At 38.0% G+C, this 21,567-nt stretch overlaps 1 protein-coding gene across 2 annotated transcripts in view; it reads right to left on the bottom strand.

The window, feature by feature from the left end:
* The window catches only part of LOC149140943 (Cysteinyl-tRNA synthetase, class Ia family protein), a 192,644-nt gene that overhangs the window by 88,295 nt on the left and 82,782 nt on the right, over window positions 1-21,567 (bottom strand). For both annotated transcript variants that reach the window (XM_089447211.1, XM_089447210.1), the window contains exon 2: window positions 6,729-6,792. In XM_089447211.1, coding sequence (XP_089303337.1) covers window positions 6,729-6,792 — 64 coding nt within the window. The remainder of the gene's footprint in view (window positions 1-6,728; window positions 6,793-21,567) is intronic.

Below are 21,567 nucleotides of genomic sequence, written 5' to 3'. Positions count from 1 at the left end.
TGTCATTCTTATGAGGTTCTTCTCCTGCCAATCTCTTGCATACTTTTGCTTCCATAGTTTTGCCCAGGGGGCTTGAATTTCCTTTAGCCATCTCCACCAGATTTTGGCTCCTAGCACTCTGTTAAGAATTCCTGGGTCATGAAGACCCAAGCCACCATGGGATTTTGGTTTGCATACCCTGTCCCATGCCACTAGGGCCCATTTCTTCTTTTCTTCACCTTTCCCCCAGAGAAAGTCTCTTTGAATGTTTCTTATATTAGTAATTACACCAATTGGTGCCGGAATGGCTGATAGCATATAGATAGGGATACTTTGGAGGATAGCCTTAGTTAGAATCAGCCTCCCTGCTAGATTTAGGGCTCTATTTGTCCATTTGCTAATCTTATCTTTTAGCTTATTTAGAACAGGCTCCCAGATTTCCTTGTGTAACGGTTTGTCAGTGAGGGGAACTCCCAGGTACTTCACGGGCAATGACTCTCTTTGAAAGCCCAAAATCCTGGAAAGATTTCTCTGAATCGAAATATTTGTGTTGAAAAAGAAAATCTTTGATTTAGTGAGACTTACCTCTATGCCTGCTGCCATGGCAAACTCACTCAGAATCTGCTTAAATGCTCTGGCTTCCTTGACTGTGGGTGTGCCTTGAAGCATAGTGTCATCTACAAATTGCTGATGTGTCACCGTGTCCCCACCTTGAGTGAGTCTCAGACCCTGAATTCTTCCTTCCTCCTTAGCAGCTCTGATTGCTCTTCCTAACCCTTCCATCATTAGAATGAAAAGGAAAGGAGAGAGAGGATCCCCTTGCCTGAGTCCTCTCGTAGGCTTGAAGGTTTTGGAGGGAGAGCCATTGAGAAGAATTGAATAGCTGGCAGTGGTAACTAGCGCCATGACCCACTTAATCCAATTGTGATCAAAGCCATAGGCTTTTAGAACTACTCTTATGTACGACCAGCTAAGTTTATCATAGGCCTTTTCTATGTCCAACTGAATTATCATCCCTGCCTGTTTATTGGTATTGAGTGAATGAACCACTTCATGTGCTTGAATTATGTTATTAAGAATTTGTCTTCCTTCCACATAGCCCGTTTGCTCCTCTGACACTAGGGTAGGGAGGAGTGGTTTGAGACGGTTGGCAATTACTTTGGATATTATTTTATACACCACATTGCATAAAGCTATAGGTCTAAATCTGTCTAAAGAGGTGGCCCTTTCCTGTTTGGGGATTAAGGCTATGAAAGATTCATTGAGCGCCTTCAAGACCGTCTTAAATCTCTGCAAGTCTTCCATAACTTCCAGAATATCTTGTTTTACTATCCTCCAACAAGCTTTGAAAAAGTCCACATTGAAGCCATCCAGGGCAGGTGCTTTCCCATTGTGCATCTCTGTAATGACTTCCTCAATCTCTTCCTCTGTTACTGGTCTGTTGCGATTATAATTGTCATCTCTAGAAACCAATTTAGGAATGTATTGAGTAAATTTTTTCGTAAACTGATATCCATCTTCCGAGGTTTCATCTGCAATACTCTGAAAATGCTGGACTAGAACCTCTTCCATCTCTTCATGAGTGTTTCTTTCTATTCCATGTTGATCTGTGAGTTTCACAATTCTATTGTTGTTTCTGTGAGCTATGGTGGATCTATGGAAGAATTTGGTGTTTCTCTCCCCTTCCTTAATCCATTGTACTCTGGATTTTTGTCTCCAGAATATTTCCTCTTGTAGACATCTGTTTTCCCAATCATGCTGGAGTGACTCTGCCATCTCTTTCCTTTCATCTGTATAACCTTCTATGATAAGAATTTGGTTTATTTCCTTTAGTTTCTTTTCCACATCTCCTTTAGCTTTGAAGATATTGCCAAATTCCTTTTTATTCCACTCTTTGAGCCTGCCTTTAATGTGCTTGAGCCTACTGTGTAGAAGGAACATCTTTGTACCTTGAAGGGGTAGCTCTTCCTTCCACCATTTTTCAATGTTTGTGAGGAAATTTGAGTGTGTGAGCCAAGCATTCTCAAACCTGAATGGGGATTTCCTCGATTTACCAAATAGAGAAGCTTCCAATTGGATAGGCCAGTGGTCTGAACCTCCAAAAGGTAGGATGAGTGCATTCAGGCTACTTCCCATGAGAAGAAGTTCCTCTGAGATAATGAATCTGTCTAATTTTGAGGCTACTTGGGTAGGGCCGCCCCTTTTGTTATTCCAAGTGAAGATTCCATTGCTGGTTTCCATGTCAACCAATTTCATATTGGTGATGAAGTTCTGGAAGGCAACTGAATCCCTACCAAGAGTTCTAGTACCTCCTTTCTTCTCCGTGAGTGATTTTGTCATGTTAAAATCACCTCCTAGAATCTAGGGTAGAGTTGGGTATCTTTTCTTCATATCCTCCAGAGTGGTGAGGAGTCGAAGTTTGTCCTCCATTGGCTGAGGACCGTAGACATTGGTGATCATGTAACATTGCCTATCACCCACCGGTTGGAAAATCAAAGAGAGGTGATGTTTGGAAGCCTCCGCATCAATCACACCAAATTTCTGTGGATCCCATAGAGTGAGAATGCCACCAGCAGATTTATTTGCTTTAACTTCAAGGTATTCATATCTATTTAACCATTTGCTATGTTTTTCTCTGATCTTCTCCACTGAGCATTTTGTTTCCTGTATGAATACTATGTCAAGTTTTTCCTCTTTGATTCTGTTACCTAGACTCCTCTGTTTTCTCCTACTCCCTAGTCCTCTAATGTTCCAAGTTGTGTTTTTCATTAAGGTGGGGATTTAAAGGAGTAACTGGAAAGATCTTTCATCCTTCCTGAGTCAATCATGAGTGTGCCACACTCCAGCAGTGGTTTTTTCTGTCTTTTTCTTCCCCTCCTCTTTCCTGGATTTTTTGTTAATTTTCCTGTTATTAATCCTATTGAGGAAGTCCCTTTATTTTCCTGGTTATCATGTCCTCTTTTGACTCCTGCAACTGTTTGATGTGACTTGTTAAGGAATAGCTGTTGTACCTTGTCAACGTCCTCCTGAGGTATGGAGTTTATTCCCAGGTTTCCTCCTTGTTCAAGAAACTTTTCCAGCTCTAGGTTCTCCCTTTCCAGGATCTCCTGTAAGTCTTGGTCCTCTGTGCCACTTTCACTTTGAGTCGTATCATGGTCTTTTTCTATTTCCATGTTACTCAAAGGGTCCGTCATGTGTTCATTATGTTCCTGAGTGAACTCCATGCTGGTCTCTTTTCCTTTCCCCCTTGCTGTCTGATTCTCTATCCTCTTTTGATCACCTCCATCTATATTTTCTTCTCCTAAGATCTCAAAACTGTTGTGCTCTCTTGTTTTGTTATCCTTCTTAGTAGGGTTCTTTTGTGTCTTCCTTCCCCCTCCTTTTCCTTTTCCTCCGACTTTGGTGAAACTTGTCTGATCTTTCCTTTTACTGGTGTTTAGATCTTCCTCCCTTCTATTAAGAGGACAGTCTCTAGATAGGTGCCCATGTTCATGACATTTGTGACATCTAAACGGGATATGTTCATAGTCAACTGTTTGAACCCATTCCTCGTCATAGACTTCTAGAATGACCTCATCTGGAAGGGCTCCTGATAGGTCCATCTCCACACAGATCCGAGCATAGGAGGTATATTTTCCTCGTAGAGTTGCCTCTGAAATCTTTAAGAAATGACCTAATTTATTGCCTATAGCTTTTAAAGATTCTGGCATCCAGTAATCTAAAGGTAAGGAGTAGAGTCTAATCCATACCGGTACCGAAGTGAAGGTTTCTCGTTCTGGCACAAAGTTCATCGTCCATGGCCGCATATAGAGTCTAGCAGCTGCAAAGAAGTATGGTCCTCCTTCAAAAATCCTGTCTCTGTCCTCCATGTTCGTGAATACCACTGTAAAAAAACACTTAGATCCGAGATGTATATTTAACTCCTCCTTTGATTTCCAGTTGTATTTTATCCAAGTCTACAACGTTTTCTTTGACGGCCAGATACCCATAAATTTGCATATGATGGCATAGTTTGCCATGTGATCCCTATGCTCTTGCAGAGCTAGATCGTTTAAAATAACCCGCAGTTTAGTTTTGGTCTTGGGTTTACAGGGCCCCATCTTGGTTCTGTTCCCTATATCCTGACCTCTGTCTTCTGCTTTCTCCTCCTATCGGTTCTCTTCGTGGGTCCCTTGTTCTACATGGGTTTTGCTGCCCTCCGCCTTCTTAGTCTCTATGTTTTTTGTCTTGTCCTCCAAAGGTTGTGGAGGCTTGTTCTTATTCCCTGCTTGCAACCACGTTACTGTAGGAGGGAGTGGAGCTCCCTCCTCCCTGTGCTTCCATGGGTCCCTATTACCCTCTGCCACACTCTTAGTTGAACCCTAGAGCCTTGATCGTGCCCCTCTTCCTCTCTGCCTCCGCATGAAGGTAACAATCGAATTGGATGAGTCATTAGTGACATGGCACTTGAGCAAATTTATTTTCCCTCCTAATATTTTCTCTTCCCGTGTGTTTTCCCTTCCCTAAAATCTCTCCTAATTTCCCTCCACTTGTTCCCCTAATTTTTCTCCTCCATTATCTCACATTTTCCTAGAAATTCTCCCTATTTTTCCTCCACAAATTCAACCTCTTAACTCAAGTGGCAAAAAGGGAAAATTAAAAAGGGTAAAAAGGTTTTTAACTCAAGATTGCCATGCAAGAGAGAAACTAGGCCACTCGAATTTCTTGGCCAAAAAAGAAGGCTCACTAAATTCTAAAGTTGGAAATTTAAAAAAAAAGGAAAAATAAGGTGCCTCAAATTGCTAAGGAGGACAAATTGCCTAAAAAGGGAAAAGCACTCAAGTTTAAGTGCCAAGTTTATCAAGAGCTAATGTTTATCTCATGTTAACTCTGAGAAAGGGTTAGTTAACTCAATTTTTTCTCCACTCAAGTGAACTAAGACTCAATAATAGCCATTCAACCTCTCCTAATCTTAGGTCGAATTAGTCAAGGAATTATTATTTAAGGAAGTGGAAGGCCATCCTTCAAGGCGGAATTGTCTCAAGGAAGAACAAGCGCCTCACTCTCTTCTCTCTCTCTCTTTCTCTTCTCTTGTATCATTGTCTCAAGTATTGTAATAGTCATCTTGGTACAACCAACCTTTTGGCCATTATGAAATAAAACTCAGTTTTGATCCACTCACTTTGGTTTGTTTTGATTCAATGTATCTTGCATAAGTTACTAAGTGTTCTTAGCTATGGCCTATTTGTTTGGGCAATTTTCCACTTAAATACATTGTCTTTCTTATTTTATATTTCCATATTAGAGGCTGATTTGTGAAGGACCATTCCACATACTTAATTTACGAATTTTCACATAATTGATTGGCCGCTAGATTGTTGGTCAAACAACCTTAACCTTGCCATATTTTGAGTCTTTTATTGCAGATTTACAGGATAGAACAGTAGGTACAATCATTACAGACACCTCTCTAAGGTTGGCAAGCACCAGCCCAAACAGGGAGGAGGATTTGCCAATTACACATAGGGTAGATTTTTCTATATATTCGCTGATTTTAAAAGTTTATATCAGCTCCAAGGGCATAAAAATTAGTCCTAACAAGTACCAATTAAAAAGACTTAAGCTTATATAGATTATCTAAGATTGGGATCAAGAAAGGTCCTTTAGATACCCAGTACTCCCTAGTTAAAAGGAATTACCCATTTGCACACATAGATTACATGACCTTGAATTAGTTTGCCAGTATAGAGTCTAGACAATTACTCAATATCACTTTTTAATCAGCTAGTGGATGTATATAACAGAGTCAAATATTTCTGAAAAGTGACCTGATATGAAGGTGATGAAGTGATGCTACCATAAACACCTTTATTGATGTGCATTGGTATCGATCAATTCATAGGGATGACATCCATCTCAACTAATGCTACTATGACTATACAGTACCCTGTGAACGGTATTTTGAAGGCATTTTTTAAAATGTTTGCACCAGAATGGATTCTGTTATATTAAATATAAGTGTCAGGCACTAAAGATCTCAAGAAACGGTAAATTTTTTCAAATGTTACACAAGTATTCACTAAAAGGAGGCAAAGGTGTGAAGATTATTGCGAATTGGCTTGACCCAACAAGTTGACTTAATTCACAGATTTGTCATCTGTGTTTTTTTAAATAAAACAGTTTCCGAAAGTGTAGCTTCATTCATCCACTGACTGAAAAAGAACCTTTTTTCTCACGTACCAAAAAGGCACAATCCAACTTATAGTTGAGAGCATATGCAGTAAAACTTCCTCTTAATTGAATGAAGTCAACATATTTTACAGTGCCTACCGTCTAACCTGCCAGTCCATTCTGTCCACTCAATTCAATTGAGTCCTGGCAAGCTATTCTCTGTTCATGGAGTGTTTTGGACATCCTTTTATGTAAAAGCAAACACTGATCCATTGAATAAACTGAGGCATCAACTGTGGTAGTACCTCAAATATCTTAGGAAAGCTTTTTTTATTTTTTGTGGTTTCGTACAATGATACCAAGTTCATTTATAGAAGAAATCATTGTCAAGGTAATATATAATTGGTAATCTAATGACCACCCACAGGTACGTATGGGTAATGAGAATGAACCCAATATTGAATGTCATAAATGTTTTAACCAGCAAATTTAATCCGAAGTATATTGTCACAGTATAAACCATCTTCATTCAAGAAATTAAACATGACTATTTGACAGTTTTCTTTGAAGCCCTCGTAATTAAAATTACAGAGACTGACCTTGTCATCAATATCTGTAAAATTCCGAACGTACTTCACTTCATATCCTAAATGCTGTAAGTATCTGCCAGATAAATAAAGCCATCTTAGAGAAACATTTGGCACATGTCAACCTTTTCCATGTTTTAACCTAGAGCTGCTTCCCACAAACCATTTAGTTAAAGGTTAGTAGTTCAACTTTGTTCAAACTTATATCTGTTACTGTTCTTTTTGTCTTACATATACAGAGAATATTTACGTCAGCAAAACAAAAAGCAGAAGGGCATATACAGTGGAGCTTATATCATCTTCCTTAAATAAAATTGGAATATGCTACAGCATCTAGAGACTTTGCATCGTTAATAACCAGAGAACCATGGACCAACCACTGCATGCATACTTCATCCATCCACATGGTATAGAAAGAAGACAAAGAACTGACATCATTATCAAAAACAGACCTACAGTGTATCTTCCAAAGGGTATACAGGGGAGAAACACAGACAACATCAAATACCAAAGAAAGAGAAGCAAATCAAATAGTTGCAATCAGTGTTATGAAAACCAGACCAGAACCGGTTGAACCGGCCAGACCAGCCGTTTTCAAGCCCTAACCAGTTCAACCAGTGGCACAGAAGCAGAAAAGGTTGGTTCAATGTTGATTTTTGTAGCTCGGGCAGGTACTTCTGCACAGAGTCCAGACCTGTTAGAAAATCAAAAAGGCAGAAAGATTCTCTTATATTCATAATTACTTGTGATATTCTTCTAGTCTTATTAACTTCTCATTATGTTCCTTTTTTATCCTCTTTTCATCAAGCAATCATCAAATCAAAACATGAAGATCAACGACACAAGATATAGGCACTCAGCCAGGGCTAAAAATCCTCTATAGGGGAAAACCCAGTCAAACTCTTCCACTATCAAATTCAAATTGAGATAGACAAAGACCTTAGACCAGACCAAATGACCTTCCTCCTCCACCAAGTCAGCCCTCAAACTGTCCTTCCAAACTTCAAAGATCAACTGCAACAATACTGCATCAAAGACAGAATTTCGGCCCTACTGCTTCAGAATTTCGGCCCAGCTTCAAGTCTGCAACTTTGGCCCTCCTGCAGCTTCAGCTCCTTCACACGTGTGAGACAAAGAGAGAGAAAATTTGACTTCTTTTGCTTGACAAAGACTTCCTTCTCCTTTGCTAGGTTTTCCTCCTTCTTCCTTGAATTTTGCACCCTTTTACTGCTTCCAGCTACTGCAAATCGAACTACTTGGTTGGTGCTCCAAATGAGGTCGAATAGCTGCCAATATATAGTGAATCTGTGAGGTCGAATTCCCTTGATGAGGCCAACTTGGTGGAGGAGGCCTAAATGACCTAATTTACATTAAAATAAATTCCTTTCTTGACTGATAAAGACCAAGGGTCTTTTACATATTGCCAAGGACAAGGACTCTTGACACAAAACCTAGAAGCCTACAATGGAGGATTGACCTAAAAATTATTGACCCAAGCATGAAACCCATGCTTTAATAATAATAACTCAATTTCTTTTACAATAAAATTTATTTTTCTTTCTTTTGACAAATATATTACATCATGACTCAAATACAATTATGAAGACCGACACTAGTTACATTCTTCAACACTCCCTCTTAACTAGGGAGGTTTTCATAATTAAATATATACAGAGGTACATGGAAGAACTCAAAACGATATGCTCTATGAAGAGCCTCGGCACAGGTAGTGCTACAGATTAGATACCTGACCAGGGTGCTCTAATCGGGTGGGACTAAGGTGTACTCAAGCTTTGACCACTCTAGGTACCATCAGGCTTTTAAGCTCTAACATTAACCCTAGAATATAGGTGCATATCCAAGGTTGAAGCTCCAAGACCAACGCCACCCTCACTACTTCAGGATCTAAACATCAACACATCGGCCGGCCAAATGTCCTCCCAGGCATCATCTTGTCGCCACAAGATGCTTTATCTCTCCTAATCAGATATATCTACCAATCCAAGCATGCTTCAAACATTCAACCTTTTTATGGAGAGATCCTGCATAATCACAACCCCAATAAGTAATAAAATTTCAATATATATACAAGGAAACACAAACCTTCGAGGTCCTCAATCATTCTGATGCTACTTATGTCATCATCAAGTTATCCAAATTCAACTTATCAAAAGCTTTTCTTCTTTAATTTCTTCAGTAGCACCAAATACAGCCTCAGTTACTCAATCAAGTCTTTTGTTTGTAACTCCATGAATCACAAACATCCATCTGTAGTACTTTCATTCATTCTTTGGTTTCATCCTTTCTTCAAAGTATTCATTATGATTTTCATAATCCTCCCTTTTAAGTGGGGAGATATATCCTTTCTTCTATCCAAGCCCCCTCTCAACTCAACAACTTCCTTCTTTTATAACATTGGAGAGACTACAATCTTTAAAGGCTTCATTTTTTTCTCATGGCATCAAGGTCATCTTGATCATCATCATTCTTATAGCTTCCTTCATCATGCCCATCATCATTATAATCTTCAATTACGAACGTCTTCAACATCTTGAAGATTATGTACCTACAAAACTTTAGTGGCAAATCCAACCAAATACAAATATATAGAAGCATGAAGTCAATCATATCAAAGTCATGTCATTACAATGGAAGCATCAAAACATTCAAGCTTTGGACATTAAATACCTAAACCTAGTTAGGTTCATAATCAGAAAGGGTTACATCTTTTTACATACTAGACTTCAACTTCTTGCTAGGGTTTTGTTATAAATCCTAGACTCCATCTTCGAGACATAAGCCTTAGATATCAGCAGTTCAATCAAATAACAATCATAGTACTATACATCTAAGATTTCAACAATATGCTTTTAGAATTACATGTCAAACTCTACTAGGGTTTGTTGCAAACCCTAGATTCTATCATCAAAACTAGATTATATCACTAATCGAAAACAATATACTTCTAGGGTTTCATTATCATGCCCTAGAATATCTATCTCTACCCTAGATTTCATCAACAATCAAGATAGCACACTTGCATATACATATCTAGGGTTTCATATATAACCTAGACACTAACAGCAAACCCTAAAGGACGGGTTTTTAACATGACATTATCAAAACCCTAAACTTCCAAAGAATAGGATTTCATTATATGCTCTAGATTTTTATCAACAACCCCTAAGTAGACTAGGGTTTCATTATTAACATTGACATGCCCTTAGCATCAAGAGGCTTAGGGTTTTACAATGAATCCTAAAGGTTAAGGTTTCACAAGAATGATCAAATGACAAGAGACAGTATAACAAGGGTAGATTCAATCTAATGATTAATCACCCTAACAAAAATCTTTATGATTCAAAACCCTAGACATAAAGATGTTAGTAATGTAAAGCAAATTTCAAAAGAGAATGATCATACCTTTTGTATGAAGAAAACCTTATAACAAAACTTGTAGTTTAAGACATACCTTGAGTTGTTCTTTAACAAACCTTGTAGGACATTAATTCTTGAAGGGCTTCCTTTGCAACAGAACTTCTTTCATGATTCAAGTCTTTCCTTTGAAGTCTCCTCCATAACCTTTGTGTATTCTGCAAGCTTTCCTACCAAGGAAAATATAAAGAAAAGGTTATTAGTATACAATACAAACAAATCTCGATGTGAGGAGGAAACCAAACATGAAAACTGAAACAAAGAACAATATACTTATCTTTTGGAAAAATGGGCTCCCTCTTAATCCAATCTTTCTGAGGGATACCTGCAACTTATCAAAACAATTCAAAAAGTTCTAACAAGATATAATAGATCTACAAACTCTAAAAATAAAAACATAAAAGAAAACATTGCAAAACTTAAAGTAGAAGGATATGCAAGGGATAGTATCCCTAAGAGACTTTAGCAAATAAACCTTTAACTTTGGATTCTTCAGTCTTGTTTTTCTTGGGTGAAGCTTCATAGACAATATTTGCATGTTCTCTTTCTTTCTACTTATTCCTTGGATTTTTGAGAGATTGACTTTTGTAGTGTCCCATCTTATGACAATTGTAGCATTTAATCTTAGATAGATCAACCTGCTTCTTTGGTCCTTTGAACTTCTTGTATACTCCTTTCTTCTTGTGATGAGCAAAGTAGGCATTTGAAGTGTTGTTTTCTTCAACTTCCTTTTTGTCACTTACTAATGAGATGCAGACTAATTCCTTATGCAAAAGAGCTCCAAGGTTTTGGTAGACCTAGTAGTGCATCAATCATGGGAGAATCTCCCAACCTAGGATAGTTTGTGGGATGACTTCGCCCAAGACTCATGAGGAGGCTCTACATGGCAACCAATGTTTTTAAAACCGGAACCGGTGACCGGACCGGTCCACCTAATGAACCGGTTTACCGACCGGAACCAGTCTAACCGGGACTGGTTTGGTCTAAACGAACCGGTTTTAGAAAAATACATTAAATAATTATTTTTTAATGAAAAAAACTATTTTTAAGATTTAAAACCATGATTCCAAGCCAATAGAGACAAAATATGCAAAGATTGCTCATTTATATACCATGTAAAGGTGAATATATCAAAATGGCACCGAGTGCAATACATATTATCGACAAAATACATAAGCAATGAGGCTCTAAATGGCCTCTAGAGTGCAAAAACAAAGCCTACAAACTATGGGGCCAGTGGCCTACTACAAGACTTCAGTCTAGACTCTACATATATGATATAGTAAATACTATAATAGTGATCAACATTATCACTTGAAGTTGAAACTTCTCATGAGTCTCAGTCATCATGATCAAACTCAGTTGGTTGAGTCTCGACTCCCAAACTTTGCAGTCACAAACTTCTCTATTGGTTCAGTGACTTGAGTCTCAAACTTCTGAAGGTATTCTGCCCTAATATGCCCTATTATTTCATTTGGTGCTCCACATGGCTTTACATGGCCTCCTATCCCAGCCAAGTGTTGCTTGAACCTATTAATACCCCCTCCTTGAATGGATTTTTGGCAATATTTGCAGATCATTTTGCCATCAATCATATCACAATGAGCCCATGCAATATCTCTGGCTTTTGGAGGCATGATGACTCCCTGGATGGTAGATCATAGAAGTGAGAAGTTTATAACACAAAAAAATCAATTCATGGGCAACAGTCAAATAAGGAATTTTCAAGTGCAAATCCTTACCTGGAAATGCAAACTAGCTTCCTTAGCCTCCTCTTGAAGATGGCAACTCCACTGACAGCTACACACTATCTCCAAAATAGCTCCAACTCCAACTCCAAGATGACTACTTCAGCAAAAACTCAACACTCTCCAAGCTCACAAACAAACTCACAAACACTTCAAATCAGTTGTGTGAGACAAATGAGAGTGAGAGGGGCCTCTTATAGCTTGGAGAGGGTGTTTTTGGAGGGAAAACACCCTTAGTTCCCCCCCAAAACCCCAAAACCACAGTTAGAAATCCGTTTTTTGCAAGTTATGGTGGGCATGCCTAAAACCAGCCAGTTTAGGACGGAACCGGCCGGTTTGTATCCGGCCGGTTTTCACCGGTTAGGGCCAAAAATTGGAGAAACTGCCTTCCAAACCGGGTTTTTTGGCCGGTTCGGACCGGCCAGCTTGCTAACCGGCCGGTTTGACCGGTAACCGGTTTTTGAAAACGGTTTTTAAAACACTGATGGCAACCAGGCAAAAGATGAAAGGGATGAGGAGAATGTTGCTATTTCAAGTCGTGTAAGAAAGGGCAAGGGGGCTACCAAATTGAACAAAGGAGGGGGAGGATCCTCTCATGACAAGGAAGAAGGACATGAGCAAATTCAAGTGCTTTACGTGTCACAAGAAAAGACATTATGCGAGTCGATGTCCAACCAGAAAGAAATACAAAGGAAAAGCACAGGTTGTAGCATCAGTAGAGATTGGAGATTTTGCTGCAAAATTTGAGTTCTCATTGATGTCTATGTGTCTTTCTAGCACTGATGTTAGGAGTTCCCAGTTTGTGGATAGTGATGATGGTTCGTGGATAGTGGAGCTCTCACATATGACGGGAATGAGGGATGTGTTCCTTAATGTTTCAGAGACGAATTCAGACATGCATGTGAAAGTTAGTATGAGTACCATACATGCAATGAAAAGGGTTGGAACAGCGTTATTCCAAGTTTCCAACTAGAATCAAGAGGATCTTTGGAGCTGGCAGATGTGTTGTATGTCCCAAAGTTGACTACAAACTTGCTCTCAGTCTCAACTCTGGAGGACAAAGGGTATGATCATGATGTTGAGTTCTAAAAAGGACAAGTATTCATATGTTCAAAGGGCGCTAACCAGGACACAGAAGTCAGGCTTGGTGTCAAGAAGGGTAAGTTGTACAGCTTGCAGGGCCAGCCTGTAAGTAGATCCAAGGGGATCTTGGATCGAGGATCGATGTTAGTGATAGAGATTAAGCGAGAGGCTCTGAAGATTGAGTTGAGATTGGGTACTCAGTCTTGTAAGCTAGAAGATGGGCATGAGGCCTCTTCCATATTTGTTAGGACCAATTGGTATGAGCTAACATTGATGGATGTTGAGGAACAGTCTCCTAGGAGCACGGTTGGGACAAACATCTCTTCAAATCAGATTCTGAGGCAAGTAGAAAGGAAGTCTTCCAGTTCAAATGGAGCAACTACAATAGCGGATGATGTGTTGGGATTGGAGATAGATCCAAGTGGAGGAGTTACTTCCAGAAGTACCTCCCTCACTAAGAGGAAGCGTTTGTAGCTCGGGCAAGTACTTCTGCACAAGCCTTGTGTCTAGGTGTGCAGAAGTCGCCCACATTCTCCTTAGTACACTTTCTCTAGGTTGAGCAAGTTGTTGATGTAACTTACCTAAGTCTAACTTAGAAAAAAGAACATATTATTATGTTGGCTTATTGAGCTAAAGAAACTTAGCAAAAGCAAAGTAAATTACTTTAGTGGATATGTTTTAATCGCAATCGTTGATCTCAAGTGAGGCGGGATCTAATCTCGACTATCAATCACTTTGGCGATTAGGGTTAGGGATTTAGTTCAATGTAGAATTATAAAAGAAAGGCTAGGAAGATGGGAAAGGCACACCACAGCAACACAAGATTGAGAGAGATATCTCAATGAGTGGGTGTTGGATCCAAGGGAGTGTAGAGAGGCTAGAGATCTAGATCTATAGGAGAGATCGAGCACCGATATAGGGTAGATTTGTTGCACCAGATCCAGATTATTGTATCAGTATTTTCTCAGGTAGGCCATTATCCCATGATGGGAGCCCACGTAAGTTTGGATGTGTTAATGAAAAACTTGTTGGGAAGAAATGTGTGTGTATCATTGTGATTGAAATCATTATATTTGTTTCTATTGAATATTTTGTTAGGAACCTAGTTGTGTGTTTATTTGGTAATTTTTTGCTACCATTCAATACCGAACCAGATGGTTCTATTCAATGTTACTAAATACTTGCGGAACGCAAATTTTTTTAAACAATAATTTATGAGTGGGGATGCCTAATATTTAGGATGTTTGAGAGTGGTTACAACCTCAATGGATTTCATATGGAGAAAGTAGAATTTTTTATCAAACTCAAAATCCAACAGACAACAGTTTTCAAAATTTCAAGATTGTGGGGATTGCAACATTTTTATTGAATTTTGTCATGTACAAGGGGATGGAACTGTTGAAATATGTAACTAGGATTGTTATTCATGATGTCTTATGTAATAATGATTTTTATGTATTTGAAGTAAAGAGAAAAAGAAAAATTATTATTGTAATTTTGTAGCATGGGTTTCATGCTCAAGGTTAAGTTATTTATAAGTCATGCACTCATTGTGTGCATCTAGGGCTTTGTCATGAAGTCAAGAAGTCAAAGAAGTCATTGTAATACATAAATACCTTATTGGGCATCATGTATCAAGTCAAAAGAATTTAGTTGAGTCAAACTATGTCTAAAGACCCTCCAAGATCAAGTTAGCCTAACAGTCAACAAGTCGACCTACAAGAGATTTCAAGTCAGCGTACAAGAGATGTCAAGTCGGCTTATTTAGGGCTTCCTAGAATCCTATATATAAGAAGCATTCGACCTCATTTGAGAAGCATCCAAGAAGTTCGATCAAGGTAAGAAGAAGATATAAAAGACAAGCGAAGAAAAGGAGAAACAAAGGAAGGAAGAGTGAAGCATTTAAGGACTGTTTTGGGCCACCTTCATCTCACAAGTGTGAGTAAACTAGGGCATCTTTTGTAGTAGCAAGACTGAATATGCAGTCACTATAGAAGGCTGAAATTTGGGGTTCAAAAGAATCAATTTGATAGTCGAGTTACTAAGGAAGAAATAGCTCCCCATGCGAAGGAAGGAAGAGCCATTTCTCACCATATTTTCTCACACGTGTGAAGCTAGGGTTTATGCAATGGAGACCAAAAATTGCAAACCTAAAGTAGTGACCAAAAAACTAAGGAAGAGGCGGAAATCTGAAGTATTGAAGTAGTTTGACATGGGTTGACTTTGTGAAGGACAAGTTGATCAAAGGAGTGGTTGACTTGTTCTTGGAGGGGTCTTTGTCAAGGGTTTTAGGTCTTGGAATTCGTCATTTGAAGATTTTATAAGAAGAGAAGAATTCTTGTGGGTTTTTCTCTCAAGAGGAGAGGTTTTGGCCCTGGCTAGCAACCTATATTTTGTGTCCTCTTGTTCTTTTGATCTTCATAGTTTGGTAGTTGTTTGATGATAAGAACACTATAATAATCAAGTAAAGAAGAAGCTAACTACAAAGTACATCAAGTTAAGTAAAATAACATCACAAGCAGTTATCAAAGTAAGAGAAATCACCCTAATCTAGTTGCCCTTGATTTCTCAACATGGTATCAGAGATAAGGTGACAAGAAGAAGAGGCAGCTTGAAGATCACTCCATTGAAGAAGGATACATAAGGGTCGAGCACACTAAGAAGCATCAAGAAGAACTATCCATCTCATCACAAGGATCATAACATCTAGAAGGATCAACATTTTGAAGAAGAAGACCTCAAGGACCCTACTTCTCAAGGAAAGAAGGACTTAACACATTTGAAGCATCTTGAGAAGTCTCAACATTCTACTTTCTACATCCAAAGGAAGCAAGAAGAAGCACTTCATCATCAAAGGAATCAAAGTAATTTCCCTCACATTGAAGAAAGGATAACATCTCAAAAAGAAGATCATCTCCCCCCAACTTGAAGAAGAAGCATTGTCTTTTGAGGAAAGAAGATCATCAAAAAAGCAATCATCATCAAGGAGGCATCTTCAATTGTCAACAACAAATGAGTAGTGGAAGTCAACATCATCAAGAAGGCATCAAGTTGAAGATATCATCATCAAAGGAGCACCTTCACTTGACAAGTAAGTACCCTATATTTTATAGCTCAATCTACAATGACTTCTTTCTACAAGGAGAACAACAAACTTGTTGGGTCATCGAATTACCTTGCATGGAAGAAGAGAATAGATTTGATCCTCATAGAGAATGAAGTTGGTGAATATGTCAACGACTCAATCACCAAACCTCCTCAAGGGAAATCTCAAGCACTATCAAAGTATATGAAAGGAGAAATAAGAGCTCAAAGAATCCTTACTGAGTCAATCAAGGATTTTCTCATTCCTTATGTAGCAAAGTTGAAGACATCGAAAGAGATCTATGAAAAACTGGTGGAATTGTTCTCTGTAAACACTACAGGAGAAATTATATCGTTAAGTATCAAACTTTACAAGATGAAGGTATCAAAGAAAGAAGGGGTATCCTCATACCTTATCAAGGTATCTCAAATAAGAGATCAACTACAAGAGCTAGGAGAAGTAATGTCTGATCAAGAAATGACCACCATTGTGCTCAATGCACTACCTGATGAATGGGGCAACTTTGTATCAAGTATCTATGGAAAGAAGGAAACTACCCCATTCAATGATATATGGTCATTATGCAAAATTCAAGAAACAAGGTTGAAGGCAAAGAACGACGTTGGATCAAGAGAGCAAACTCAAGCATATGCAGTTATGGCAAGGAAGAAAGGAAAGTCTCAAAAAGATTTCAAAAGAAAATCGACATGTCTAAGATTCAATGTTATGAATGTAATGAATATGGGCATTTCAAAAGGAATTGTCCTAAACTCAAGAAGGACAACAAGAAGAGAAAAGAAAGAAATGAAGCATGTGTCACCAAAGAAGTAGAAGAAGTCAAAGAAGGAAGAAGTGAAAGACCTTTACTATGACTGAGATAACATCATATACTTAGTTCTTTTCAATTTGTAGAAAATAGCAGTCATGATGGAAAGCATCACAAGTATGTGTTATGCAACCAGCTCACAAAAATATAGATCAACAACTTAAAAAGTATCCTCTTCGTGGGGGAAACCTCCTTTACATTACATAAATGAACAATTCTTGGATGATACAAATCAGTGTTGATAATATCGGTATCGGGAAAATATCGGCGAGGGTCCGGAAAATATCTTATCGGCAATATCGGCGCAAATATCGGCAAAATATCGGCAAGCATAAAAAATGCATAATATATTCATTTTTTTCAGATTTCTAAACATATAAAGCAATAACAACATGAACTAAACACATTGGCACATAAGTATGAAGAAGGCATTGATATATATGATGTCAAATAGAAATGATACATCAAACTTCAAAGGCAATACCAAATCCTGCTGATCCCTGATAATTTTCCAATCAAGGACTCAAACAAAATAACATCACATATCCTACTGATCCCTGATAGTGATAAATTGATAATTGTCCAATCAAGGACTCAAACAAAACAACATCACATATATAAAACTTTAAAAGTATTTCATCATCATGAGTTATAAACTTATATGTAGCAAAAGTTGCAAAACAAATAAAACTAGCAGCTATCTATCTGAGACCATTGGCCTCTCCCTAGCAGCTTTCTTTCTGTCTTGTTCAGCAATTGCTTCACGAGCTTTTTGTATAACCTCTGCACTAGAAACCATACAAGGCATCACATCTGCATCATATGCAGAGAGTTTAGCCAGATGGTATTTCAATCGTGTAATCCCTCCTGACATCTTGGTCCCACACAAGTTGCATGATATATATGCCTGATTTGCCCCACCAACAGCCTCCCCATACTCCCAAAATGGGTCGACTTATAAAAATGTATATATAATAACTAACAAATTTCAAAAATACAATTTAATGAAATAAAATAATTAAGCTAATATTAATATTAATATAAACATTTAACTTAAAACTTTAAAATAAATATATATTTTAAAATTTTAAAATAAATAATATTTTATATTATTATTGGATATAAAAATTCAAATCATAATATAATCATTGGTTACTAACTAAAAACTATTTAATGAAGCTATAAAGGTTATGTCAATTAATGAAGGAGACACTAGTTAAAAAAATTTAAGGTTAATGGATTATTTTAGAAACACAATATTACCTGATTTTTATGAAAATATATGAATAATTAGTAAAAAAAATACGGATAATTAGTAAATTAATGTTAATGAATTAATTTAGAAACACAATATTATCTGAAATTTTATGTGAAAATATATGAGAAACTAGATGCCCAAAGAGTTTGAATCCCACACATAATGGATTATCACAAGCCCTGGTCAATAGATGTTGTAAGAGATTTGATTTTGTAGAGACGTCCTCATTACATTACCGTGGGCAATCGAGAAGTTAGGGCCCGTGGATTTTTGCACCTCTCCTCAAATGAAATGAAAGAATTACTACTGTCCATTGTTTTCTCCGATTTGAAGGACGATAGCGACGGCAAATTAAATACGAGAAAAAGGGAAAACAAACCATTCCGGATAATAGTTCTAAGATTTCTCAACAGGTTGAGTGAATGCGACCCTATGAGGAGCCTGCCAGGTGCCACGCGTCGTACGAAACGAAGCGCGTTTATCCTGACTTGGACCAGTCCAGCGTGGCAACATTTTACTTTTGGAGCTGTGAAACTCATGTGATTTGCTGAGCCTCTTGTCACGTTTTGCCAGTTCGGTTTCTGAGCATCGAAAACTCAAAAACCATTTTATAAGTCGATACAACCTAACCGGCGATATTTACCCTCGTCTCGCGATATTTACTAAAATATCGCCGAAATTTCGGAATTCTCGCGCGAAATTCAAAACATGAAAATATCGCGATTTTTCGAGGGCGATATTTCGGCTCGCCGAAAATATCGCGATATTTGCGAATATCGCCGATATTTCGGCGATATTATCAACACTGATACAAATGATAAGACCTCTTTTGTATATATAGGAGTCTAAGTGGTCACAATATAATCAGAGCCTACATAACAATAATAATGTAAGGGCACAGCAATAACAATAGTGGGTTTCTATGGAGCACAACAATAACAATATGGGGGCTACATGGGCACAACAATAATAATAAGGGGAATACACTAATATTATAGGGACCTAACATGCCCCTCTTCTTCAAAAAAGTGTTGTCCTCAACGCTTGAGTAGTTCTAGATGCTTCTGTATAAAATTCTCATCCTCCCATGTGGAATCTTCAACGGGTAAGTTCTTCCACTTAATGAGATACTCTAAAATTGATCGCTTTCGTAGTTGTCGGGTTCTTGTTTCTGTGATTGCTTCAAGCTCAAATATGATTTTTCCTTCTTCGTCAAGTTCTAGCAACACTGTTTGAACTGGAAGCTTGTCACCGATAACCTTCTTTAAGCATGAAACATGGAAAATTGGGTGTACTCGAGAAGGTGCAGGCAGCACTAATTTGTATGCCATAGTACCAATCTTTTGCAACACCTTATAAAGACCGTAATACTTGGGTGATAATTTATTATCCTTCTTAGCTTGCTTGAGAGACATTTGTTTGTATGGTTGTAGCTGTAAAAATACCCAGTCACCTACATCAAAACTTCTTTCATTGCGATGTTGATTTGCCTGTTGTTTCATTCGATTTTGCGCCAGAGTGAGGTTATCCTTTAAAAGTTGGAGAACTTGTTGTTGATGCTCGATGTGATCTTCCACTACTTGAACCTTAGAATTTTCTCTTAAAGATGATGTGATGGATGGTGGATGATATCCATAAAGTGTCATAAATGGGGTCATTTTTGTTGCAGTATGGAAGGAAGTGTTATACCACCATTTAGCTAGAGGTAACCACTTGACCCATTGTGTCCGTTTATCATATACAAAGCAACGAAGATATTCTTCCAAACATGTGTTCACTATCTCAATTTGCCCATCAGATTGAGGATGATAAGATGAGCTATGACCTAATTGAGTACCAACTTACCAAGACAAGAAAATAATTTCGTCCAAAAATTTCCAGTGAAAATGGGATCTCTATCACTTACTATAATCTTTTGATTTCCATGAAGCTTTTGAATTGTTTCCATAAATGCAGTAGCAATTGTACTAGCTTTAAAAGGATGAAACAATGCACAAAAGTGTGCGCACTTGGTAAGTTTATCAACTACCACCATGATGACACTCTTTCCTTCAGACTTGGGTAAACCTGTGATAAAATCCATTGAGACCTCCTCCCAACGCTGACTTGGAATGGCTAAAGGTTGTAACAAACTCGGGGTCTTAATTGTCTCAACTTTATTTTGTTGGCAAACCAAACATTATGCCACAAACTTCTGAATATCAAATTTAAGGCCATCCCAAAAAAAAATCCTTCTTGACCCTATGGTAAGTTTTTAAAAATCTTGAGTGCCCTCCTAAGGGAGAGGTGTGCAATTCCAAAAGAATCTTTTGTTTGAGTTGGGAATTCTTACAAATATATAAGCGATCTTTGTACCATAATGAATCATTTTTCCAACTAAATGTATCAGATGTATTGGGATCTTGCTGCAACTTTTGAATGAGTGACCACACCTCTTCATCATTCTTCCATTCATCCCTTACTTCGGTTATCCACTCAGGTTGGATAATAGAAATGGCACAAAGCAATGCTTCCACATCCTCATCCTTTCTTGAGAGTACATATGCAACAACATTTTGCTTCCCTTTTTTGTAGATGATTTCAAAGTCATAACCCAACATCTTTGTCACCCATTTTTGCTGCTCTTCTGAAGATAATCTTTGTTCCAAAAAGTATTTAAAACTATCATGATCTGTTTCTACCTTAAAGTTTCTTCCCATTAGGTAAGGCTGCCATTGCTTTAGCGCATGTAGTATTGCCAACATTTCCTTCTCATAAATAGGTTTGTGTAAATACTTTCCTTTGATTGGACAACTTTCAAAAGCAATGGGTCTTCCTTCTTGCATTAAAACGGCACCAATTCCACTTCCTAAAGCATCACATTCGACAATAAAAGTTTTTGTGAAGTTTGGAGTAGCTAAGACCGGTGCTTGGCACATTGCGTCTTTAGGATGTTCAAAGGCCTTTGTTGCTTCTCGAGTCCAAGAAAATGCATCTTTCTTCAGTAATGATGTTAGAGGTGCCGCTATTCTCCCATAATTCTTAACAAACTTGCGATAATACCCTGTCAACCAGAGAAATCCTCGAAGATGCTTTATGGTTGTGAGGATTTTCCATTTCTTAATCGCTTTAATTTTGTTAGGGTCTACCTTAACACCCTCATGAACTAGGAAATTTTAAAATACTAAAATAAAAATAGCTAAAGCCTAATAGTGAACAATGGCTTCCTCGAGCCATGTCATTAGCATCCATGGCATCAGCATCACTTAGATCTTCAGTTAGCATGCTCTCCAGGTAGGAATCACTCTCATCTTGAGGCTCCTACTCATCCATAGCAACTGGAGGTAGCTCAATAAGGCCATCTGGTTGTATCTCCTCATCCACACACATAGCATCATCCATATATTGGTCCCATATCTTGAAAGGACCCTCCTTGT

This window comes from Pinus tabuliformis, chromosome X, assembly GCF_031772625.1.
Source record: "Pinus tabuliformis cultivar Carrire ecotype Pingquan chromosome X, CPIR1, whole genome shotgun sequence".
NCBI classification, from domain to species: domain Eukaryota; kingdom Viridiplantae; phylum Streptophyta; class Pinopsida; order Pinales; family Pinaceae; genus Pinus; species Pinus tabuliformis.
The sequence above is the reverse complement of the archived record's forward strand: the minus strand, read 5'-3'. Positions and strand labels throughout refer to the sequence as shown.